The 24303-nt window shown below is 45.7% G+C and overlaps 6 protein-coding genes across 7 annotated transcripts; 4 read left to right on the top strand and 2 right to left on the bottom strand.

Moving 5' to 3' along the window:
* The first annotated feature begins 515 nt into the window (after positions 1-515).
* Positions 516-3931, top strand: LOC6551850. Its single transcript, XM_001979611.3, has 3 exons — positions 516-897; positions 957-1280; positions 1402-3931. Exons 1-3 carry the CDS (start codon positions 593-595, stop codon positions 3677-3679), a joined length of 2907 nt encoding a protein of 968 aa, XP_001979647.1. The 5' UTR covers positions 516-592; the 3' UTR covers positions 3680-3931.
* A 578-nt stretch (positions 3932-4509) lies between these two features.
* LOC6551851 (retinol dehydrogenase 14) lies at positions 4510-7606 on the top strand. 2 transcript variants are annotated; one of them, XM_001979612.3, is made up of 4 exons: positions 4510-4701; positions 5371-5512; positions 6329-6467; positions 6754-7606. In XM_001979612.3, exons 2-4 carry the CDS (start codon positions 5372-5374, stop codon positions 7482-7484), a joined length of 1011 nt encoding a protein of 336 aa, XP_001979648.1. In that variant the 5' UTR covers positions 4510-4701; position 5371; the 3' UTR covers positions 7485-7606. The 2 variants fall into 2 exon arrangements, with proteins under 2 accessions (XP_001979648.1, XP_015009703.1); XM_015154217.2 differs by lacking the exon at positions 5371-5512 and having other exon boundaries at positions 4532-4701.
* A 4677-nt stretch (positions 7607-12283) lies between these two features.
* On the top strand, positions 12284-17042 carry LOC6551853 (protein glass). Its single transcript, XM_001979614.3, has 5 exons — positions 12284-12561; positions 13371-13507; positions 13774-13904; positions 14315-15807; positions 16029-17042. The coding sequence occupies exons 2-5, from the start codon at positions 13462-13464 to the stop codon at positions 16168-16170; spliced, it is 1812 nt and encodes a 603-aa protein (XP_001979650.1). The 5' UTR covers positions 12284-12561; positions 13371-13461; the 3' UTR covers positions 16171-17042.
* A 73-nt stretch (positions 17043-17115) lies between these two features.
* Positions 17116-18402, bottom strand: LOC6551854 (nucleoporin Nup43). The gene is made up of 2 exons (XM_001979615.3): positions 18030-18402; positions 17116-17963 (listed from the first exon to the last, which is right to left on the bottom strand). Exons 1-2 carry the CDS (start codon positions 18310-18312, stop codon positions 17167-17169), a joined length of 1080 nt encoding a protein of 359 aa, XP_001979651.1. The 5' UTR covers positions 18313-18402; the 3' UTR covers positions 17116-17166.
* Positions 18403-18635: 233 nt separating this feature from the next.
* On the top strand, positions 18636-20631 carry LOC6551855 (Werner Syndrome-like exonuclease). The gene is made up of 7 exons (XM_001979616.3): positions 18636-18788; positions 18848-18919; positions 19096-19200; positions 19264-19469; positions 19553-19777; positions 19833-20076; positions 20133-20631. The coding sequence occupies exons 1-7, from the start codon at positions 18729-18731 to the stop codon at positions 20286-20288; spliced, it is 1068 nt and encodes a 355-aa protein (XP_001979652.2). The 5' UTR covers positions 18636-18728; the 3' UTR covers positions 20289-20631.
* On the bottom strand, positions 20606-23147 carry LOC6551856 (protein hemingway). The gene is made up of 5 exons (XM_001979617.3): positions 22557-23147; positions 21882-22484; positions 21101-21825; positions 20890-21049; positions 20606-20836 (listed from the first exon to the last, which is right to left on the bottom strand). Exons 1-5 carry the CDS (start codon positions 22728-22730, stop codon positions 20699-20701), a joined length of 1800 nt encoding a protein of 599 aa, XP_001979653.1. The 5' UTR covers positions 22731-23147; the 3' UTR covers positions 20606-20698.
* Positions 23148-24303: the final 1156 nt, after the last annotated feature.

Genomic DNA, 24303 nt, shown 5'->3' with positions numbered 1-24303 from the left:
CCTGATCAGGAATATATAATATTTTCCTTTTACGCCTTTCAGCGAATCTGGTATACCCTTTTACTCTACGAGTGTATATTATGTATTATACATAATATTTAACCTCCTAAGAGCATTACCGTGGTTGCTGTTAACGATTGGTTCGTAACACTAAACTTTGTGTGAGAAACCTTGTCAGCTGAAAAAAATTGAGACGGGTTAGAGTTTTCTTGATGGAAACGACACAACGTACGTTCCCTTACTTCTAACAAACCGTGACCGTAAGCGAGGATGCCAAAGAACATGGCCTCTGCAGAGTTACCCCAACCTTATTGGGTCATCTCATGGTTCATTGATAAACGCAGCATTCCAAGCCACGGCCCACTTGTATGTGGGTTTGGGTTACGTTGGTGGTGCATCGCAAGAAGGTCATCATATTGAGGGCAGCGCTCAGCGGAAAATTCTTGCGGAGGGCAGCGAAATCAAATGGAAGTGCTCGAGTGGGGAGTTTATTTAGAGGTAGTCATTGTGGAACTCCGGTCAGTTGTGGAGCCATCGAGCAACGGGCAGGTCTCCGGTCTTGGTCTTTCTATTCGTAATTCTGGATTAAAATATGTGGCATTTGTGTTTGGTTCTTTTGGGCCTGGTGGTAGTGTGTTTCGCGGATACCCTGGTTCAGCTCCATGTGAATCGTCCTTATAACGATGTGAACGAAAAGTTTGTCAGCTTCGCCGTTCGTCCGGAGGATCTGTACGATGCCCTGGATGGTAAGAATCGCAAGGCGGTGACCAATTTGGCCAATCTCCTGGGAGATGCGCACATCAAGTTCGTGGGAGATTTTTACTTCGCCAGTAATGCGCCAACTAGGCTGCGGAATCCCACCAAGATCATCTGGAAGGGCTTTAATCGGTGGTCGCGGTAAGTTGGAGGTGACTGCATCTCACCCTTTTCTGATCATCGAACTTTATTCTTTGAAGGGCCGTAAACTGGACCATGATCATTCCGGTTCCTTATGCTCCCGAAGAGTGGGACTCCATGCATACATTGAAGATCCTGAACACTTCCTATATGGTTGGCATCACCGACTGCATCTGGCAGCTGGGGACAGACTTTGGCACCTCCAGGGCCAAGGACTATGTCCAGGAACTTCGAACTCTCAAGCTGATGACTGACACTTTCAAACCCTATGTGGACGACTGGCGACTGATGGGAGCGGACATCTCAGCTGGAAGCAGTGCTGACGAAACCAAGAGATACGTTGATATGTCCAAGGATCTGAACACGGCTTTTGGTTGGACGCAGTAAGTAGTGGGGTTGGAAGTGGATGTTTTACTTTAGATCTAAAAAAACCTAAAAAAGTTAAACGCTTATATAAAGTTACATTGAAACCAATTACTTAAAATTATTTCGTTCTAACTGTAGACCCGCAAACATGCTGCCCAAATCCAGTTTGGGCAGCTACTTGTACGACAGCGATCCTGCCCTGCGCATCCTTCAGCAACAGCGGGTTCCCTTGTGGCTGACCTTGCCGGAGGAGCGATCCTCGCAGAGATTGGTGGGCGACGAGACCACGGCTGCATTGCGGTGGGCCCAAACTATGGGAGATGCAGCCGCCAGTGGGTTCGATGTGATCTTTAAGCGTATGAACTTGGTGGACTTCGAGCGACCCAACTTCAGTCTGTATGTAACTGCTCTGTTTAAGAAGGTCATGGGCTCCAGGGTGTTCCCAGCCCGACCTCTGAACGCCTTTGCCCCGAGCAACAAGCTGTATACCCATTGTGCAAATGCCGTATCCGGAGGATTGGCTTTCATGGTGGTCAATACGGAGGAACAGCCAACCACGATTACCGTGAAGAGTACCAGTAGTTTGAGCAGTAGTGAGCTTTGGCAGTATGTGCTTACTGGTCTTGATCAAAGGGTCCAGCTGAATAATGTCCGCTTGCACTTGAACACCACCTTGCGTCCTCTGATCAAACCCATCGATCCAGCAAAGCCGCTGCAACTGATCACGCCCAGCATGTCTGTGAGTTTCTGGGTATTGCCCGATGTCAATCTGGAACACTGCCAGTTCACGGAGATGGAAGCAGGCGATTCGAGTGGAGAGTCTTCCACTTCCAAGGAGAAGCGCCGATCCTCCCGCTATAGCTCCGCGGATCGGTTACTCCAGCGGTTGATCGAGGAAACTGCGGTTGCCCGAGGGTCGGTGCAGAGTTCCATTAATCGCAATAGGAGATTTGTCATTGATAAGGAGGAAACCCCACAGTTCCTTCTAGATCGACTACTGGACCATTTCAAGGATGACAGTCCGCTGAAGAGGGATGTGGGCAATGAAGCGGACAACTCCAAGGATCAGTCGATTAAACCCCATAAAGCGTTGGCCTGGCTGTATCACGTCCTCGAGCAAACCCGTGACATGGGCAAAAAGCGGGAGAGACGCGACACATCCGGCTATTCCGGGCCCTTCTTCTACAATCGCCAGGGTAAGAAAACAGCATTGACCAAGAAGATTACTGAGATCCGGAAGCCGGAAAGGAAGAGCAAGCCCCTTTTTGACTTTGATGAGTTCGATGAGGAAAAGTTCTTCAAGCGTATTGGAGAGAAATCCGAGGAAACACCCACTTATACAAGGCTTCCAGAGGGTGATGTCCACCTGAAGCACATCGAGAGTGTGGATGGGGAGGTGGAAAACGAAGAGGAAGTTGAGCGGGAGCCACCCAAGAAGCGCAGAATCAAGTCCAAGAGTCAGATGAAGATCATTCAAAGAGAGGACAAGGAGGATGAACAGGAGCAGGAACCGGAGCAAACGGAAGGACGTTCCAAGATGCGTCTACTCCCCACGGAATTCTTTGAGGCCCTACCGGCTCCCAAGCAGAATAAGCGATTAAATCTGGGAGCCACCTTGAATTCACTGCTTTTTCCGGAACCCTTCTCCAGCAAGGCTACCATGGCCAAGTCCGGTCAGTCCCAAAAGCCGAAGTCTGTTGAAGAGCCCGAGGACGACGTGCAACCGGTGCCAAGTGCCAGAAGGCGTCACTCCCGGCTAGGTCACGTGGCAAACGATTTTCTGCAGGCCCAAAAAGAGCTCGGAAAGCATTTCCTCAGCCACATTAACGAGCATGAGCACGAGTTTTCTCTAGGCGATGAGGGCATTCGGGAAAGTTCGCTGGAGTCGGGAAATATCGGCAGGAAGTCCCTCAAACAGGACCTTTTTGGCGGGCCGAAGGCAACCCCTTCTTTACATTCGAAACTACCTCAGAAGCCAGCCGATGAAGGTATCACCTCCTGGTGGGACTTACCAGCTATGAGAAGGCGTCGTGCCATTCCTAACACCGATTCCCTGGATGAACTGCCCTCCAATGCCATAGACAAGGCGGATCGCGATGAGATGATGCCCCTAGGAAGGTACACCTTCTACGAGTACAAGGTGGATCCCGATGCAGAGAAGGATGCCAGCCCACCCAGCGAGGAAAAGGAATCCAAGATTATGAGGATCAGCAGCAAAAATTCGCAGGCTGCTGGTACACGTCGTAGTCTGACTACCCTTTCCAAAACTCTCGTGAGCACTGTGAAATCGAAGGTTTCTCGCTTTTTCAACATCATATCCAACCACATGAACGAGTGGTACAACACCTTAACCAAGCACTTGGAGACGGATGCGGAAACCCAAAGACCCCGCCGACAAAACAGCATCGAGAAGTAGAATCATTTGTCCTACGATATGAACTTGTTCAAACTGTCCCCATTAAAACCTAATGTAAATATGTATTTATGTTCGATCATTATTGCATTCAACGGAATTATATTTGAGCCATGATTCTAGCGGAATCATCTTTCTCAAATAAACAGTACACAGGACTTAGGCAACGAACTAGATGGGCTTAGACTAAGCTTGTGATAGATTGTTGAGCCTTCTTTATGGTACTTGTGCATATCTCACCTTTATAATAAAATGGAATACAACTAATGCCGTAGTTTTTATGAGAGCTCTATCGCCGTACTAAATTTGTAAAAGTGCTAAGTATGAAGCTAATTGCATTGGAACTCTAGTAAATATAAAATAAATATATAGTTTTGATATATTTCAATGGTATCTCTGTTACGATGCTAAGGAGCATAATTGAACTAGTACCTATTAAAGGTAGCTATTTTCGCATATAAACAGTAGTTTATATGCAGTACTTAAGGTAGCAATAAAGTCTTGGTTATTGTAAAAGTTAATTACTGGCCATTATTTTCTACATAATTTCATTTAACTAGCGGGGAAGCTTTGGGAAGTCCCCGACAGGTGGCTTTTCTAGACCCACTTTCTGGGAGCCCACTGCCCAGATCTTTCTCTTACCGTTGGTATCTAGATTTTCTCCCTCTGCGCTCGCTCTTTCGTTGCGAGGGAACCGCGCATGAAGACGGTCCCAAAGAGGAGCCCAGAAAGCGGGGAACCTGTTACCACGGCTAAAGTAAAGTGCAATAACAAAATCACCGCGACCATGGCAATACCAAACCGGTGGAGACGATCGCGCATTCTCCGCAGCCTCGGCTTTATAATCGGAATTCCGACTTCAGTCTCCGAGCAGTCGTTCAAGGCGAAGGTTGTGGCACTAGCTTTTGGATCCGATCCCCCGATTCCTATTCCGATTCCGACACCGATTCGCGGCGCAGATATAGTCCAAAGTGCAGGCCAGCAGAAGTTGGAATAAATTACAGACCAGCCAACAGCCAAAACAGGTGAGTTAGCACTAAAATTTGGTCTCTGACCGGTAAAAGCTGGGGCACAAAAACCGAAAACGGGTCAGGTCTAGACTTTTCCATACGGATCTTGTTTCTTTGCGAGATTGCATTGTCGAGCGCGGTTCGGGGGTTCTTAAATGGTGCATGCAAGCGTAACCAGAGCCAGTCTTCGAGTCTTGAGGAAAGCTCTTGGAAATCTTTGTGACGTGGACAGCGAAGAAAGAAACAGAAAAGAAAAAAAAAAAAACAGAAAAAAACCAGAAACTCTAAGCAACATGAAACTTCAGACTTTCTTTCGTGTTTAACCTTCTTTCTTTTGGGCTGTCAATGAACTTGGTTGAGAGTTACTTTTCGGCGTTTCATCATAATAAGCCATAATTACGCACATGTGGGGAAGTGAAAGTGTAAGTTTTCTCAACAGTCTTCGAAATCGATTTATTGACAGCCACTGATAAACGATTTGAGTTGTGAAAACCTTCGCCGACTAACCAATATACCCAAACCATGAAACCCCAAAACCCAAAACCAAACTCGTTTGGTTATGCCCTAAGACAATCGTCTGGCTTTCGCAGCCCGGACATTATATAATCTGATTTGCATGTTGACACCGATATACACGTATATATAGATACAATATGTAGTATACACACCTCGGAATATTTGTAGGATGGGTTTCATCTTCGGTTGGCTGTCGACCGAGCATTATGTGCGCGACATCTTCCTCATGACTTCAGTGGCCGCCATAGTGGCCACCCTGATGAGCATTCGGTTCTATCTGCGCATCACGGCGGGACGATGTTTCACCGAGGTAACGAACGCACCTCCCCCAATCGCCAGACACCCAATCCCAGTAACCAAGATACCCAAAACCCAGCCAAATGCTCCCCAGAACCGCGACGCGAGTCGAATATTTCGCACTTTTTATGGCTGTTGCTCCCACTTCCGCTGCGAATTCTTTTCAGATCTGATAGATGGGGTCGCCACACCCATACAAATGATGTGTACCTCTACAAAAAAGAATAGTTTGGTATTCAATTTGACCTTAGCCTCATAATCGTCCAGAACTTTGAGAAAATGTATATTCATATGATTGCGAACATTCAGATAAACATTAGCGGTCCATTGAAAAGCTTCAAGGGATATCACTATCTGGAAAAACCCCATAAAATTAAGACGGTTCTGTAGCATGTCAAACATTCCAACTATGGAAATCTTTTGACTATATATGAAATCACCGCTTAACGTTCCTCAATCTTGTTATTACACTGGGCAGTTGTGACGCGTCGACTTAATTACAGATTTAATTAGATACCTTCTGAGAGGCGAGATACGTCACATCTCTGAGGTACGATTACCACCTGACCGAACGTTCTCCGGATCCCACAAAACATCTAAGCTTTAGTATCTCGGTTACAATCTGGCAGATCGCTTACCACTGATTCACAGAAAGCTCTCGTTGATGGGTCTGAAAACTAAGATAGCTTCCGTTCCAGACGAACTGCAATTACTGTGACTGTAGCCAAGCACCTACTAATTACTATTGTAAACATATTTCCGAACCGCCCTCGACCTATTTTCGATCGCAGTGCCGTATTAAATGATTAACCTCCGACACTGATTACAGACAAAGATGGAGGGCAAGACAGTTATTATCACAGGTGCCAACAGCGGAATTGGCAAGGAGACGGCCAAGGATCTGGCAGGACGTGGAGCCCGCATCATCATGGCCTGCAGGAACCTGGAGACTGCCAATGCAGTGAAGGGTAAGTGGACTAAAATATGCCAAGGATTTGGAAGGATGCGCAACACGGCCAAATTGAGAGAACAGGTTTCTTGACAGTTGATTATAAACTCTCGTAAAACCTTATTCCTACATATTATTATTAAACTCAAACCTTAAATGAATTATTTAAGTTTTAAGTGTCGAAATTTCAGAAAATATTTAGGGAAGGTATCTTAAAATGAACTATAGTTGTGGTAAACTCGTATATTACCAAAATGGGAACTGCTTAAACTGAACATTGTAATTAATTGTTGGTTTTCCAACAGATGAAATCGTCAAGGAGACGAAGAACAACAAGATCCTAGTCAAGAAACTGGATCTGGGCTCCCAGAAGTCCGTCCGGGAGTTCGCCGCTGACATTGTGAAGACCGAGTCCAAGATCGATGTGCTGATCCACAATGCCGGCATGGCACTGGCCTTCCGCGGCCAGACGAGTGAGGATGGCGTGGAGCTGACCATGGCCACCAACCACTACGGACCCTTCCTGCTGACGCACCTGCTCATCGATGTGCTGAAGAAGAGCGCGCCGGCTCGCATTGTGATCGTAGCCTCGGAGCTGTACCGCCTGTCTTCGGTTAACCTGGCCAAGCTCAACCCCATTGGCACCTTCCCGGCTGCCTACTTGTACTACGTGTCCAAGTTTGCGAACATCTACTTCGCCCGGGAGCTGGCCAAGAGGCTGGAGGGCACCAAGGTGACCGTGAACTTCCTGCATCCCGGCATGATCGATTCGGGCATTTGGCGCAATGTCCCCTTCCCACTCAACTTGCCCATGATGGCCATCACCAAGGGATTCTTCAAGACCACCAAGGCCGGAGCCCAGACCACTATCTATTTGGCCACATCCGATGAGGTGGCCAATGTGTCTGGAAAATACTTCATGGACTGCAAGGAGGCCACCCTCAATGCTGCTGCCCTCGACGAGGAGAAGGGTCTCAAGATCTGGGAGGAGTCCGTGAAGATCGCCAAGCTCACGCCCCAGGATCCCAAGATCTAGATGATTGGCCGCAGTCTCTGCTGAGAGCCAGTGCACAATTAACTGATTTACTTTTCTTGTTTTTAAGGGGGAGTTTACTGTAGCCTAAGATTTCTCAATAAAAATGATTTTATATAATTAAATGGTGCGCTTCATACTATTCACTAATTCAGTAACATGAATTAAATCAAACCCTCTCTAATTCAGTTGTTAATTGAGGGATACAATTAGTAAGTAAATTAAATACTTTAAATAAATTTTAAATATTTGCGGTTACCTTAATTTTATTTTTAGAAGAGCACCTCATTGAATGCATTTTAATAGCAGTTATTTTCTCACATTTATTACTCATTACAAATACGCATATCTGGTTCACCCTAAATATTAACAGACCCTGTAAACTATAACAGCATTGGCAACCGGCTGTTAAAAGCAGATGTAACTGAACATTTGGGCTAGAAATGAACTGAATCTGGAATAATTGTTTTAATTCAGCTGATATCCATCCTGGACACACCGTTTCAAATTCATTTCATGAGAATTGTCGGGAACGACAAATCACAGCGCCAATCGGGTGAAGCAAGGTAACCCGATACAAATGGAGAAATGGAGAGGGGAGCAGAATCGGGAAAGGCCGAAAAATTCTCACACAAAGTTTCGCCGGACTCACTCACCTGTTGAGGAGGACCAAGGGGTGGATGTGGAGGACAGGAGGACTCCCGGGGGACTCCGCCGACATGTATAATCTGATAAAATTGCAGTCGCATCCTTTGCGGGCTGTCACCACTCCGGTATCTGCAGAAATTGAGGGTTGCGGTTGTTCGCTTTTGCGGAGATTGCTATCAGCTCCTCGACGGCACGTGACCTGCCCAAAGATGATGATAGTGCCGATCGGTGGCTAATAATATGTTAAATGGTGTAATTGAAATTTAATATTTATCCAAAGGATTACAGGATAAGCATTTGCGGCTCGCCAAAATGGCATTAAAGATAGCGGAGCGTGCGGCACCGCGGATAATTGAAGGACCAGACGCCCCTTAATTGGCTACTGTGAGAAACCTATGGATCATCAATCGGAACTTCTCACCGCATTTGTTTGCGGAAGTGATGCCCTCTAAAAAACAAACAGAGAGTGCGTTCTTATTGCTGCATTGGTTTGTATCTGTCCTCCAGAGTAGCAACTTTATTGATAAGATATACTGGCAGGGAACCCTTCTGGTGCTGAAACCCCTCTTTGTTTTTATTTTCCAGAAAGTATCGCCTTACAAATTCAATTTGGCGCGCTTCACTCAAGTGTACTCACATCCAGAAGGACGAAAAGACATTGTTGTGGCCAAGTTGAGCTGTAATTCAAGTAGTTGTCTCCTTTCCTTGGGGGAGTCCTTCGGCCGTACTTATATCTACTTCTCCCCCAGCGTTTTTAATAAGTCGCGGGCGTTTAATAAGCTGGCTTAGGTTTTTAATAAGAAGTGGGTTATGCGACAGTGCCGATCCCGCTCCCGATCCCGACTCGTCCAGCTGTCAGGACAGCTCGTCCCTCCCCATCCTGTCCAGCAAATGTCAACTGGCAACGGCTGCGCCTGTCACGCGGTCATCGATACTCTCCTCAGGAGCGGGGCGTCGGCTGTCGGCCCAATTGCACTCGCAGATGTCCCAAGTACTCCAGTTCCAGAACACTACAGTGCCCACTAAGTCATGGCACATCATAGAAACCATAGAGTCCACGCAGTTGTCGCTATATCTATGGGGAGTGATATTCACCAGTTAAAGGGTAAACCTAGTAATCAAAAAATGCTTAAAAAGCTATATTCCAGCATATGTAAATTGAAGAGTATTCCTTACCAACTTTTATGCGGTGATTGATAGATATAGACACTGAAGTTAGCCTCTTAAATCCAATTGTTCTTATTAAAGCTAAACTTTTGGATCACTTCCTAATATTTATTTATAATAAGAGGTAACTTATGCTTGAATACTGTTGTTAAGTTTCATCACCCATCCAATTATAACAAACTGGCCAGTTTTAGGATATGACTATCGATGAAGAATAAAAGTAAAAAATATATAGAAATTACTTAAATAAGCAGGAGGATTACGTTTCTCTAACAACCTAACTGCAGTATTTGTTTGTAATTTTATTACTTATTCGTTTTTTCATCATAGTTAAGCAAGCCTAATGGCAATTAATTGTTAGTCATCTCTGACTGACTAGGCAGCCCCATCCAGTTGACCCAAGTTGGTCAGCTCATTTTAGCCGGCAAGGCATCTAATATGACCGATTGGCATTAACATGTTGAATGACTTGAGTGGCAGCATAAAAGCAAAGCGCAGCCCAAACCAGGAGAAGCCCCATCGGTGCAGCCCGAAAAGTATTTCATTGATTTTTGAAGCCTCGCCAATTCACAGCGGAATACAGAGCGGCGAAGGCAAAAGAAATGGAATGAAATGAAATGAGATGAAATGTACTCGAACACGAAGTGCACAATGAAAATGAGTGAAATTTGCCGCGCTGGTTGCTGGTGGCAACACGGGAATCGCAGGGCGCAGGGCGCAGGGCGGGATGGGCAGCATCATGTCCTGCCATTATTTGTCAATTGAAATACGCAAAACAAACATAAGCTACCAATGAGCCCTCTGGCAAACAAATCCACGTGCGATGATAAGGTGGTTGATGGGCTGGTGTGATAACAGGTCCTTCAGAGAGGGGGTGCTCGAATATATTTACCCTGCGACTTAGCTTGTAGCAAATTCTCGAATTCAGATGCGGTCAATCGAGAGAAGGGAAGCAGTTTGATCAGCTGACACCTGAACGCACCACCTGAGAGGAATCCGCCTAATTGTTATTGATACCCGGGGATTGCCTGGCTACCAGCTACCAGCGCAAGGAGCGGATCCTAATCCATTCTGACAATCGGCAGCAGAGACAGGCTCATGTCCTTAGCCAAGTTGTTGACATGAAACCGATACCCCCCGAACCGAAGTAAAAAATGAAAACTGGTTCGGATCTGATCAGACTGTGGATCTGATTTTAACACACACGACGCTGGCTGGGCTTGACCTGAAATTCCCATCGATAAGGTAAGGCGATATGGGGGATATATGTACATGGCTCGATACGTAGGCGATCGCTGCAAGCCTTTGCACTCAACTGATTTTGCCGACTGGCGAACTCAATTTCGGGCGTGTGAACCTCTTGATCGATCTCGATCCAGGGGATCGATCCGAATTGGGCTCTCTAATCTATGCTGCATGTGGCATGTATCTAGTCGGTATCTAAATATAGTCGGGTTGGGCTCAACAAATGTATTTCATAATTTCCTTTGCTTTTCCATCTGGCCTGCGATTTACTCCCTGCTTTTTCTGCTGCAACCACAAATCGAACTATCAAATAACATTCAAACAAACGATTGTCGGCCCGGCGACAAGAGCATCGATCGATAGACACTCGTCATTGGCCGGGCTACAACTGAGAATCAGCACCGGAGCTAGAGATACAAAGATACTCGCAACAGAAGCAGATACACACGGCCAGATACCCAGATACAAGCTACAGAAGCAGTCACGGGGTTGCCGGCCGACTTGGCCCGATGGACTGCCTCACTTAACCACGAAACAATGGAGCGAAGGAAGCAGAATGCCGACGAAGACGATCAATGGTTGGCAAGTCCGTACCAGCTGCCCCTCCCCCATCCCGCCCTCGGAGAGCCTTTGCACTGGGAGAAAATTGCTAGTTCAAAATGGGAAGTACTTTATACTTTATGCTGCTGGTATTCATTGGATGTTATTTCATTAATGTTAAAATGAAAATGATTCATACTTTAATAGTATTGTTCATCATTTATTTTAAGCAGGCTTAAAAATGTAATCTCCGAATCTTACACTAATCAAAATGTCTTAGGCGCTTTTAGTATTGGGATATGTTGCATAGCATTACAGCAACTAAAATTGATATCATAGATATAATGTAAAATTAACTTTATTTTTATGTGATATCTATCTCAATGTGTCTAATATCTCAATTCTTCAGTGGTAAGGAACATAATGTAGCCATGTTCTTTTGAAGAAATGAAGGAACTGAACCTTATGGAAAGGGAAATGCTGAACCTTAATTTTAAATCAATATTTTAGGGACTGCCATAGACATAGACTGCCATGTTACATTCTGGATGATATACGACTTGATAATGCATTTTGTAAGTGTACTTTTTTCCCCCCGTCTCATTGGTATCTGGTGTCGAGCTGTAAAGATATTGGGTGACAAATAAAAACTACTGAAAACTGCTGCCGATGTAGCTGGCCACGTATGAATGGGCCTGAAACTCGGACTGGGCGGGATCGGCGGCGGAGGAGGTGGAGGCGGAGGCGGAGGAGGGTGGCTTTGGATATGGATGAGGATGTGGATGTGGACGTGGAAGCAGCAGAGGGGTAGTAGCCGCAAAAGCCGGCAGACGGAGCGCATTGGTTGGCCGACAACGATGACGGCAGCGTTGTTGTGGTGGTGGATGGATGGATCTCTGGAGTGGGCATGGGATATAGTGCGGAATGGTTTGGTATGGGTATGGGTATGAGTATGGCATGGTATGGTATGGTATGGTATCGGTTCAGTATGGGAGGGGTGCTTTGAGCAAGGGTCCCGAGTGTGTAGTGCTGCGTACTTGTGTCATTATATCCGACTGAAAGTGTGAGTGCGAGCGAGATTGTGGCCGTTGTCTTTTGCGCCCTTTGTCGCTTGTTTATAATTAAGTAAGTATGTTTTTTGCGCCCTGCTTTTTCTCTGTAGTTGTCGCTTTGCTGCCGCTCTGCCAATCCGATATATCAGTCGATTTTGGGCCGAGGTGCCTCGAACTGAAACTGACAATTAGTCGCCGTCTTATGCTCCTCGCCAAAAGTCGCTTCTTGCCCCGCACTCAACTCGAAAACTCAAAACTCGAAAACTGCACAACGGCACCTTAGAAATTTCTAAACGGAGAACAACGATCGTGTGATATTACTGAAAATACTAAATCATCGAAAAAAAGTTAAAGTCAAATTTTGCAAGAAAACGTTGAAATCCTATTGGTGATCTTGGTATCATGAAATTTGTGGATCTATTCAGAAGGTGAAAATGGTTAAGAGTGCAAATGTGATTGAGGAACGCAACTAACAATATTAAATCTGCAAAAAATATATTAAAACTGTTTAAAAATGTTGAAATAAAATGTTGCCAAATAACAAGGATATTATCCATATCCTTAAAAGCTAATGGAAGAAAAATAATATATTTTAAATAAAACCTGATAACTGCAACGACGTTCTAATGTTGTAACTAGCTAATAAAAATATTCTCACGATGTTTCGGATTATATCGAAAAACTTCAATTTAAATAGTAGTAGACACAATACTTAAATTAAATTAACAATTTTATAGTTTTGGTCTCATAAAGAAAAACAAATATATTCTTGGATTTGTATGTTTGAATATATATTAAATAATTATGCTTCCGTTTTGTCGGCTTAATACACAAGTTTATTTTCTCCAAAATTAAACTAATTATAGTTTTAATATAATTCTTTTAGTCCTAGCCCAAGGAAATCTTTGAAATCTTACAGTATTTCAATCGAAATGGAAATGTCTATTAATTCAGATCTATATGTACAATAGAATTGATATCCACATTTCTTCTTCTTATATACTCAGTGGAGAACAACGTATACTTTAGAGTTTAAATTAATATTTTTATGTAATTTGCTTCATTGACGGGTTAAAACTTTGAATTTATTAACTCTTTACCATTTGTAAAGCCGGATTTGTAAATTTTTGGACACAGTTTTTTCGAGGAGTGGTTACATTCAATTAAAAGTACTTAAAATGAAAAATAACCGCATTGAAAAAGAATTTACCAATATTGTTCCGTCCTCGCCTTGCAGCTGGGAATTAACGCATCAAGATGAAGCGTAGGAAAAGCAGAAACAAATGCGCGACTGCTGAACCCAAACGTTCCAGAACTGGAGTCATGTCATGGGATTGTTATATAAGGGTTCCAAACTCCTGAACACAATTCTGGGTGAGTGAATCAGAAGCAGAAGCAGAAGCGCCTTTGCACAGATATGCAGATACAGCATATAAGGCGACACACAGATGGAAAATCGCGAGTCGAGAGAGCAAAGCAATGGCGGTCTCTCGCTTTGTATATTTGTGTGTGTGTCTTGAGGGGCGGAGCCAGTGCACAGTGGTTGTCATGGGACAAAATGTATCCATGAGATGCGCGCTGCTGGCGAGCATCTCTGGCGTACTTCCAGTGATTTTCACGGTATTTTTTTGGCTGCGCAGATTCCCTGGAAGATCAAGAGGGTGGAGCTATGTACATATCGTGCGATGTCTCAAACGGCGGTCCTGTGGAACCAGAGACGGGCTATGTGCCCAACAATCCCCTGTTCGGCCTGGCGCTGGACAGCCCGCAGGTGAGTCCTGGAATCCCTTTTTGATTTCGTCTCAATATCTCCGGAAATCTCTGAGCGGTCGGATGTGCTTGTTTCGCGGTCAGAAGATAGCTGAAATCTGTGATATACCTGGCCAGGAAATTAAACTCAATCCCTAATTGTTGCTATTTCAATTTTCTACAACGGTAACGGAAAAAAACGGACATTTTTCTACTAACTAAGAAGTTTATCATTTGTATATGCAAACATTTGTTTCAATAAACATCTCTTGCTGTCATTTCAAAAGTATTATATTATGTTACATTTTCAACTGATACGATTCCCACTAAAAAATAGATTTTTTTAAATCGGTAGAAATAATTTAAATTTACTTAATTTTACAATTGTTTCTTAACCGCTTTCAATCTCCATTTCCGCTTCCGCTCGTGCAGCAAGAGTGCGCCGCTTCCTGCGTCGGCTGCTTATCCTGCCAGGGCAACACCGCCCTGCCCATCTCCTCGCTCACCAGCAGCGACTTCGACTGCGGCGGCTGTTTCGATCCCACGATTGGAGTGGGCGTGGGCATCGGTGGCGGCCACATCCAGATCAGCACCACACCGCCGGCGAGCAGCGGCAACGGGAGCAGCAACAACGGCGCCGGAGGAGGCTCCTCAGGGAATCACGGCTACTGGAGCACCGACGAGATGGCATCCACGTTTCCCGGTCTGCCGCCGCTGGACATCGATCCGCTGCCCAGCCTGTTCCCCTTCTCGCCCTGCGGCGCATCCTACAACTTTGCCGCCGGCAATCCGCACCAGGCCGCCTCGCTCTCCTACACGGTGCATCCCCACCAGATGCTCATCTCGCCGAACTCCCACAACCACGCCCAGATGCACTCGCAGCACCAGCAACACCAGCAGCACCAGCAATCCCAGGTCCAGGCATCGCACGTAGGCAACTCACTCCTCCAAAGCAGTGGTGGCAACAACATCGGCAGTAATGGCAGTTCTGGTGCGCCTAACTCTGCCAGTTGCTACTATGATACCAGTGCTGGAACGGCTCCACCACCTCCTCCTCCGGCGGCAGCCATGTATCCCAGCATGAGCGTGAACGTCAGCATGAACATGACCATGCACCATGGGTACGGTGCCGGAGATGCCGGCGGTGTGCCAATGCAGTGCTCCCAGATGAACTGGACGCCACCCAGTAACTCCTCCTCGGCGGCAGCCGCAGCAGCAGCGGTAAATGTGCTATACCCACCGCTTCTGAGTCCCGGTCACTATCCCGCCTCGGCCACGTACTCCTTCACGGCGGATTTCCGGGCACCGGCTCCCACGGGTCTGAGTTCCCTGCCGCCGCTGACGGTGGGCGAAAAGGAATCGCCATCGCCGCCGGCTAACTCCGCCTTGGCTAGCTACTACCCAACGGGGGTGAGCAATCAGGGATACACACCGCCCCACAAAAGTCCCAGTAGCTATCAAGCCGCCGCCCTGGGCTTGAGTCTTTCCGCCTTCGAGGACGAGGAGGATAGCAACGAGGATCTGGACGGGGATGAGGGCAGCAGTGGCGGCGAGATGAAACCCAATCTGTGCCGGCTGTGCGGAAAGACATATGCCCGGCCCAGCACGCTCAAGACCCATCTGCGGACCCATTCCGGCGAAAGACCCTATCGATGCCCCGACTGCAACAAGAGCTTCTCGCAGGCCGCCAACCTGACGGCCCACGTACGCACACACACCGGCCAGAAGCCGTTCCGCTGCCCCATCTGCGACCGGAGATTCTCGCAGAGCTCCAGCGTCACCACGCACATGCGCACCCACTCCGGCGAGCGCCCGTACCGCTGCTCCTCCTGCAAGAAGTCCTTCTCCGACAGCAGCACCCTCACCAAGCACCTGAGAATCCACAGTGGCGAGAAGCCCTACCAGTGCAAGCTCTGCCTGCTCAGGTGAGTCCGGGATGGGGTCTTACACCTCCCCCATTCCTCAATGAACGACATTGGTTTGCTGTGCTTAAAAGATCCCTTAAAATGAAAGCTCAAGATTTAATTTACCCTTTAGCGAATCAGTTTGTATATCCATTTTTTAACTATGGATTAAGCCCCCAATGAGCAGTCCTGGAAGGACATCGAGCTATACATTGAGTTAATTGCTTTTTTGCTGTCCGCAGATTCTCGCAGTCGGGAAACTTGAATCGGCACATGCGCGTCCACGGCAACAACAACAGCAGCAATGGCAGCAATGGGGCAACCGGAGTTGGAGGAGAGTCCTCCGGCAGCGGAAGCGGGGGTGGCAACAGCCTCCTCACATGACAAAAGCCAAGGAGTGCAGGAGGTTTCCAGCATTACCACCCCCCGCACACCCACCACATGCACCACCATCATCACCACGCCCACGCCCACATGGGTAACTACGACTACGGGAACTACAGCATCGGCGATTACACTCCACCCGGAGCCACACAAAACTATTCAGGGTATTATTTCTGCGCACTGAACAAGGCGCCCAAGTTCGAACGATTCTACTAGGGCCTGAAAGCTGAGGGATCCCATCCAGATGAGGAATTAAATCGGAGGAACACTCAGCGAATTATCCAGGGATAGTAACTCTATCGTTGATAATCCAATAATGTATGCCATAACTAGCATTGCTATAGACAAATAATTAATAATCTGGGTTCCTGATAAATTAAAATCCTAATTGAACCTAATGATGTAATACTCATACCCCAGATCCGCACCCAAATGCAGTTAAAAATGCTCAAACAATACAAATCTGATAAATCGCGGAGAATCGAACAAACGTAGGCCTAAGAGCTGCACTGTACATATTTATACATACTATATTTATTATAATCGCTTAGTCTAATGTGCATTGATTCCAAGTTAGCTCATCTATAAAATAAGGTAGTTGAAAACACGCATAAATCTATTCCAAATTAGCCAACGAAATAGGACTTAAGTCGGATATGAGTACGATTCATAAGACCAACCAACACAGCAGCACCCAAAACGAGAATATTTAAATTGGTATTGCCAAGGCATGAAACACATAAACACCTGTACACGAGTATAGTTATCCTAAGCTTAAATTAGATGTAGATGTAAGACAGGTGCTTTGATATAAGCCAATTTTTGAGTATATCAAGAAAAATAATAAAGAATATATAAAATTTAAATACAGTAACTAACGGATTTATGACTTTCAGAAATCCATTTACCAATTGCTTTCCTTTGATTTATACACAAAAACAAATTAACAATTGAAAAATTTTATAATTTAAGAAAGGAAATTTCATATCTTGGCATTCAAACAATATTATCAACTAGGTAAACGGCCTCTGTGTCGCCTCCGCAGACCAGACGGCTTCCATGGACATCGAAGGAGTTAATGGACTTGCGAATTTTAGTCAGCACTCCCTCTACTTCGACCAGGGAGCGAACACGATCGCCAGACAACCAGGGACTGTGACCGTCCTTATTGGAATCGCACCCGAGAACTTTGTTCTCCGACCACATCCACACCTCGCCACCCTGTGCGGCGGTGAACAGTTTGCTGGGATCCTTTCGGTGAAAGCCTATCTCGTTGATAGGACTTTTGTGGGCGCTGAGATAGGAGGCGGGATAGTTGAGGTTTCGCATATCCCAGACGGTGATGGAACCCTCTTCACTGCCGCAAAGTAGGATATGTTGCTGCATGGGATGCGTTGCAAGGGACGAGACAAAGTTCGACGACTTGTCATCCTGGGAGGCCACCATAAAAGTGGTCTTCGGCTGCGCTTCAGTGGCCACTCGGGCATCGAGCACTCGGATAACACCCATCCTATTGGCGGTCACCAATTCCTGCTGGCTGATATAGCAAATGGAAAACAGCGCCATGCTGTCCGCCTCAATGTGTCGCTTCACCTGGCGCACATTTCCCACGGACACGATGCTCACGCACCCATCCTCGCCGGCGGTGGCGATATCCGTGCCGTAAACAGAGAGGTCGGTGCAAGGAGCCGGCTCCTGGCTACGTTGGAAGCAGTGCAGCCTTTCGGATCGGGACGTACGTTGCATCTGATCCTCCTCCACGGCTCGTTGGACGTTAAACACGCTGAGATGGCCTTGTTTGGTATGGAAATAGAGATATTTACTTAGCTGAATTCATGATTCCTTAATTTAAAACTAACCATCGGCACAGCTTACAGCTAGCGTGTCCTTGTCCACGAACTCCATGGCGGTCACATCGTCCTCCATTCTCACCTTGTCCATGCAGCGCGGCATCTGATCCACGTCCGAATCCGTGGCGGTGGCATATTGGTTCGATTGGAGCCGCCAGAGGCGCACGAAGTTCTGGTCCATGTCCCAGGTTCCAGTGACGAACCGTTCGCTCTGCTGCAGTTGCTCCGGCAGCCAGCGCACTCTGGCCACCTTCTCGGATATGTAGTGAGTGGAAACGTTTGCAATGGACATATTTTTGGTGGAATTTGCAGAGATTTCGCGATGTAAACAAAATAATGCGGCTTTCAAGTTAAGTGTGACCAGAGCAGGAAGATCGCTTTACAACATAGCGGGAAAATAAATGTGGTATCTATACTTTCGGCAGGGCTGGAAGCAAAAATACCAAGCCAGCAAACAAAAATGGAATTTACCTGTTATTTTTTAAATTTCGGCTCGGTATATGGCCTAGAAATACAAATGGCTAAAAGCTAATATGCATCTTCCAAAGAAAATTAAAAAAAATTGTACCAGAAAAATTCAATCGCCATATATAGATCGTCACAGTATTTCTACATACTGTGGTATTTTTGGGTGTCTACCCCTCGGTGATTTTGGCGGGAAACAATAGTAAACAAAGCATAAAAAACGACGGACAAGTAACGCGGGTTATGGAAAAATATCTAATAAAAATGCCCATTAAATCAAAAGCAAGTGAAGTTCCTAAGGATGTAGGTTATATTAACAGTTCAGAATGGGGAAGAAAACTAATGTACAAGTGTTTTTGTAGGAGAAGGCAGTCGTCAAACAAGGGACTCCCAAAATAAGAAGCAAAGTAACAAAAAATGATACTCCAAAAGAGGTTTGCAATTGGTTATTACTTATTTACATACATATGTTTCTAGCAAGTTTTTCTTTTTTGTATTCTTATAAATAAACATGAAACATCCATGTGATATAACCTAGACTATTGCTATTTTTCAAAAATAACAATCTTTATGTATAAAGCTATATAAAATATTTATATTATTAAAACAGTTAAAAAACAAGGAAAATGCTGGAGAAGACAATACTCCAAAGCAAACAAATGGAAGACTCGGTAGGCCGGCTGGCAAGCGAAAGAATCTGGATACTCCAGAGACGGTAAGAAAATAATTAATAATTATTTATTATATAGTGAGATGGAACATCTTAATGCCTATATAGAAAGCTGAGAAGATAGCGACCGAGGAAGAAAACCCGCCCAAGCGCCGGAGTTCCAGGCTGACCAGAAGCACTCGTTCAATGGCAGAGGATGGGTCCCCATCGCCGGAAAAGGAGAAGCCCGAAAAGCTGCCCTTTATTAAATACAAGGGTGCTATTAAGTACTATACCGAGAGCCAGGATATTGCAGCATCTGCTGACGATGTTTTGTAAGTCAAAGACCTATCTTATTAATAGAATACCAGATATCCCCTTTGCTATTTAATTATGTGAATTACAATTCTACACGTAGGCAATGGGTGGAAAAGCAGAAAGATGAGGTAGTGCCAATGGCCTTTGACATGGAGTGGCCCTTCTCTTTCCAAACCGGACCTGGAAAGTCTGCCGTCATCCAAATATGCGTGGATGAAAAGTGCTGCTACATATACCAGCTGACCAATCTCAAGAAACTTCCCGCGGTCCTAGTGGCCCTTATCAATCATTCCAAAGTGCGACTGCATGGCGTGAACATAAAGAAGTACGTAATACAAATGGAAAAACCATTCAGATAAATCGAATCAATTATTTTCTAGCGATTTCCGAAAACTGGCACGAGACTTCCCCGAGGTTTCCGCTGAACCGCTGATAGAGAAATGCGTTGACTTGGGTGTTTGGTGCAATGAGGTCTGTGAGACCGGCGGGCGCTGGAGCCTGGAGCGACTAACCAACTTTATAGCCAAGAAGGCCATGGACAAAAGCAAGAAGGTGCGCATGAGCAAGTGGCATGTCATTCCGCTGGACGAGAATCAACTGATGTACGCTGCCATCGATGTCTATGTATGTTGATACTTATGTTCCTAAACAAATTTGTTCATTCAATGTTTTTCTTTCAGATTGGTCAGGTGATCTATCGCGAATTGGAACGGCGCGAAAAGGCCAAGATCATAAATGAAGAAGAGTTCAAGGAAAAGAACGGAGAGGCGGCCTTTAAAGCAATGAAAACATTGGGCGAGACATTTCTGAGCAAGATCAATGAGGTCACTTTGTAAGCTTTTCTTATAAGTTACAGATATGCCATCTATTGCTTATTTCCTTTTTAAAAGTTTACTCTTCTTTTCGGGAGTTTTTCTTAGTATAATTTGTTCTCAACGTGCTGAAAAATAATTGTTAAATTTAATATTGCTTACCAATTCGATTATTGATTAGAATTAACATTTATAGTATTGTATATACCTAAATGTACAAATTAGAAACAAATTTTTATGCAAAATTTTACTAGATTATACATTTTCATTGAATTATTTACCGATCCTAGTTGGGTTTCGAATTCCCATTAAATTAGTTTAGGATTGTACAGTTTTCTACATTTTTCAACTTGCAATAAATTTTAATTTCGTAAATTCGCATTAAACACTTTGAAAACACTTAATGAACACAGTTAGAGCTGCCCGTGGAGGCGTCACTTGAATTGCGGTCGTCGGGTGCCGATGGCCTCCAGTTTCCGCTTGAGCAGATCGTTGTCCAGGTCGATCTGGCGCTGATACTTCTTCCGGTTAACAGCAGCGCTGGAGAGACGCGGCGCCGGAGGTGGCTGTCGCTGGAGCACATTGTTAATGATGATTGGACTGGAATTCTATATAAGGTACTCACCTTCTCTGGGCCATTGATCTTAATGTTACTGGTGCTTGCCTTGATCGTCGCCGTGGGCTTCACAGTCATCATCTTGCGCAGAAGAATTTGATTCTGGCGCTCGATCTCGCGCACTTGGGGATTCGTAAAACTGAAGCTCTTGCGGCCCAGGTTTTTATAGCTATATAGAAGGATAGTTTTTAAAGTTTTCCAAATGGTGAAAGCTACTCACTTCATCTTATCATTAGAGCAGCGGGATCGCGACACATTGATTTGATACTCGCAACCGTCGCTGTTCAAGCTGCTTGGAGTTCCGCTAACCGCTCGCCTGTTGAACTCCGGCGGCTTGCGCTGCTGTGGATGTCTCATGAGTCCGTCGCCCTGGCCACATTCGTCCACGAGGTAGTCTTCGCCCATTGCCATGCCCATGCCGACGTCTGGTGTCAGTCCATTGAGCAACTCCTGACCCAACTCCAGTTCCTGCTCGTGTTCGATTAAATCCGATTCCGAGGGACATCTGCATTTGGGTCTGAGTAGCTTGGAAGGTCGCGTCGTGACTAATGCCTCCTGGGAACGCTGCATCCGCATCCTCATGGGGGGAATTCCTCCACCCAAGCTTCTGGCACTAGTCACAATCGATTCCGTCACCGATGCCATCTCGGATTCGGTGTCCTCGCGTATGTTACTACGTTGCTGCATCATCTCCGTGGCCATGGCCAGCTGCTCGAAGGCTTGGCTATTTGGCGCTCCTCCATTGATCTCGAACGACTTCATGATCATCTCCGACATCTGGGTCATTTGCTGCTCCAGGTACCGAACCCTCGCTAGATTGGGCTGTGCTGTTGGCAATGAATCACAACTATTTAAAAGTACATCAAGGTTTTTCATGGTCATTTGATCGTCCTCCGGTTCTTCCTCCTCCTTTAGCGGCTCGGGCTCATTTGCACTTACTGGTTGCTGTGGGTGGATGTTTAATTATTTCTAGTTGGATATGAACTAATCCATCAACTTACCTGGTTTTGTAATCGAGGAGACTCCATCAGGGTGGTATCCGTTTCGCCTCCTGCCACACACATGGTGGCCACGCTGTGCTCACTGCTGTTGTCACTGGCATCCACCAACGAAACAATGTCCTCTTGGGGCGGCGGGACCACCTCCTGGAGCGGCTTTTTGCATACAGCTGTTACTATTGGTTCATCCTCCTCCAGTTGCTCCACTTCAACATCCGTACCCTCGTCCTCATCGCTGTTCTCGGCGGATTGACGACCCATGGATCCATCGCTTTGGGCGTCGTCTTCGTCTCCTTGGATTTCTTCCTCCTCTTCATCGACTTCCTCGACTTCAACATCATCGTCATCATCCTCGTCATCATCCTCGTCCTCATCCTCCTCCTCATCCTCGTCCTCATCCTCTTCCTCATTCTTAGCCCGGGAATGGGCACTGCCTGGCATGAGGGTGCGCACCGAGGGCGTCTCATCCTCCAGAGGCGTGTCCATTCGCAGACTTAGTTGATTTACCTCGGCTACCGTCTTGGTGATGACCACTTGGCTTTCGTCCTCGGAGGAGGAACTCAGGTAGGACACCATTCGGGCGGCCAACTGGCGACGGGCGTGTGGCTGTGGGCGCGACGCAGGTTGCGGATTAAGGCTGAACTCGGAAATAGTCAGCTCCTGGAGAGGAGGACTTACGTTGCCGCGAAGAAACTCGGCTTCCGCTTCGCTCTCGCTTTGGGTGTCGCTCTCCTCCAGGAGCGCTTCACTTGGATTCGCAACCTCTTCTTCCTCCACCTCCGACTGCGAGTCCTCTTCGAAGGACTCCTCTGCATAGGACTCTGCATCAGAGTGTTCTCCAGCCTCCGACATTCTGTGAACTTATCCTTCGTCGGTTTTCAAATCAAGTTCCGTTCGTCGTTTGGGGTGTATTTTGTTTTTTGGGGATAATCGTGGTCACACGTGTGTTTTTCTGTAGTTTGTACTGAGAACTGCCGAAACTCCTAAGGTGCTCAAACTTTGAATTTTGATTCCAGCCTGAGTTGTTGCTAGTTGTTCACTGAGTTCGATTTGCAGCCATTTCGACGCGCTCTTATGATTGACACCTAAGCCCCCACGTTGGGGCAGGTGCTCCTCCGTCTCCGGTCTACCCCAAGTTGGCGAACTGGGCGCATTCCACGCTTCTCGGCTCAACTCTGAATCCTTGGTTGCCTTGCGGTGGCGCTGCCAACCGTCGACTGGAGCTCAGGTGAGCGGAGTCCACATGCCCACCACTCCCGCGTCCGAGCACCCACCACTTGACACCTGGGAACTTATTTATTCTAGCCAGCGGTTGTCCTGGACAACAGAGCAGGCGCAGGCGGTTTGTTGTTGGTTGCCTCAGCAGCACTTGCCGGCTTTTGTTGGGTTAATTATGAGTAACACTGAATAAATTACCCAGAGGGACGACACGACTAAAAGTTTATATAAGTGACCGTTTTTAAACAACACAAGAGTTATTCCCCTCTATTTGTCTGTGTATATCATAAATTTACAGAATACCTAATTTAAATTTGATTTGCTGGATAAAATCAATCACTATTTCTTCTCTAAACCATGTTACTTTGATTTATTTTTTAATGAATTACAATTTTAAGACCCAACGATTTATAAGCTAAGTGGCTTGAAAGTAACGAGTAACGGGTATAATTTAAAAAAAAAAATATATTAAACAAATTTTCTAAATTTGAAGCAGATTTTCAGAAACAATTGAGGTATGGCACTTTAAAATCCAATGATACGTTGATTTATGGAGTATAGAACTTCAGCTTTAGGACAGTTTTTAAATTTATGGAATTTCTATAACATCATACATCAGAAAAATTACAAAAAAACATAAAAAAAAATTAGTTTCTTAGTTTGAATGCAGATTTTTAGAGAATTGCGCCAGTAGCATTCAGAGGTATGCCACTCAAAAATCCGATTAAGATAAGTTAATTATGGAGTTTAGAACTTCAACCTTGGGATTTTTTAAAATTTTTTTCAACTCCTACAACATCATAACATCAAAAAAATTAAAAAAAAAGATGGAATGCTATAGTCGACTTCCCCGACTATCAGATACCCGCATACACTTTTAGTTTACGAGTAACATAATAATAAAATAAAAAAAAAAAATAATAATTAAATATATCTTCGTATAATTTTGAAATATCTTAAAAACGAAAGTCCCCCAAAAGCTCCACGTGGCGCCGCCTCTGTGGGCAGGAACTTGCGCTCCAGCACTTTCGCTCTCTCGCTCAACGGCTTCATTCTCGGGGTATTTTCTCTCAGTGCCTCTCCCGAAATCTGACAGTTGAATGAAAGGCGAAGCGGCGTCGAAATCCGCCGCCTGCCAGTTTCAAATTGTAAATATTGCGAGCGGCGGCAGCAGAGCTTCCAAATCGCTGCTCCGAATCCTCTCCAG

This window comes from Drosophila erecta, unplaced genomic scaffold, assembly GCF_003286155.1.
Source record: "Drosophila erecta strain 14021-0224.00,06,07 unplaced genomic scaffold, DereRS2 tig00000000-arrow-pilon, whole genome shotgun sequence".
In the NCBI taxonomy this organism is placed as follows: Eukaryota; Metazoa; Arthropoda; class Insecta; order Diptera; family Drosophilidae; genus Drosophila; species Drosophila erecta.
This window is presented reverse-complemented; position numbering and strand designations above follow the sequence as displayed.

Coding starts and splice junctions, on each gene's coding strand:
- LOC6551850 (XM_001979611.3), top strand. CDS start 593: ATGTGGCATTTGTGTTTGGTTCTTTTGGGCCTGGTGGTAGTGTGTTTC. Junction 898..956: donor GGCTTTAATCGGTGGTCGCG/GTAAGTTGGAGG, acceptor TATTCTTTGAAG/GGCCGTAAACTGGACCATGA. Junction 1,281..1,401: donor ACGGCTTTTGGTTGGACGCA/GTAAGTAGTGGG, acceptor TTCTAACTGTAG/ACCCGCAAACATGCTGCCCA.
- LOC6551851 (XM_001979612.3), top strand. CDS start 5,372: ATGGGTTTCATCTTCGGTTGGCTGTCGACCGAGCATTATGTGCGCGAC. Junction 5,513..6,328: donor CGGGACGATGTTTCACCGAG/GTAACGAACGCA, acceptor CACTGATTACAG/ACAAAGATGGAGGGCAAGAC. Junction 6,468..6,753: donor GACTGCCAATGCAGTGAAGG/GTAAGTGGACTA, acceptor GTTTTCCAACAG/ATGAAATCGTCAAGGAGACG.
- LOC6551853 (XM_001979614.3), top strand. CDS start 13,462: ATGGGATTGTTATATAAGGGTTCCAAACTCCTGAACACAATTCTGG. Junction 13,905..14,314: donor TGGCGCTGGACAGCCCGCAG/GTGAGTCCTGGA, acceptor CCGCTCGTGCAG/CAAGAGTGCGCCGCTTCCTG. Junction 15,808..16,028: donor TGCAAGCTCTGCCTGCTCAG/GTGAGTCCGGGA, acceptor TGCTGTCCGCAG/ATTCTCGCAGTCGGGAAACT.
- LOC6551854 (XM_001979615.3), bottom strand. CDS start 18,312: ATGTCCATTGCAAACGTTTCCACTCACTACATATCCGAGAAGGTGGCC. Junction 17,964..18,029: donor AGCTGTAAGCTGTGCCGATG/GTTAGTTTTAAA, acceptor ATACCAAACAAG/GCCATCTCAGCGTGTTTAAC.
- LOC6551855 (XM_001979616.3), top strand. CDS start 18,729: ATGGAAAAATATCTAATAAAAATGCCCATTAAATCAAAAGCAAGTGAA. Junction 18,789..18,847: donor CAAGTGAAGTTCCTAAGGAT/GTAGGTTATATT, acceptor GTGTTTTTGTAG/GAGAAGGCAGTCGTCAAACA. Junction 19,778..19,832: donor CATGGCGTGAACATAAAGAA/GTACGTAATACA, acceptor ATTATTTTCTAG/CGATTTCCGAAAACTGGCAC.
- LOC6551856 (XM_001979617.3), bottom strand. CDS start 22,730: ATGTCGGAGGCTGGAGAACACTCTGATGCAGAGTCCTATGCAGAGGAG. Junction 21,826..21,881: donor CTCCTCGATTACAAAACCAG/GTAAGTTGATGG, acceptor ATCCACCCACAG/CAACCAGTAAGTGCAAATGA. Junction 21,050..21,100: donor TGCTCTAATGATAAGATGAA/GTGAGTAGCTTT, acceptor CCTTCTATATAG/CTATAAAAACCTGGGCCGCA.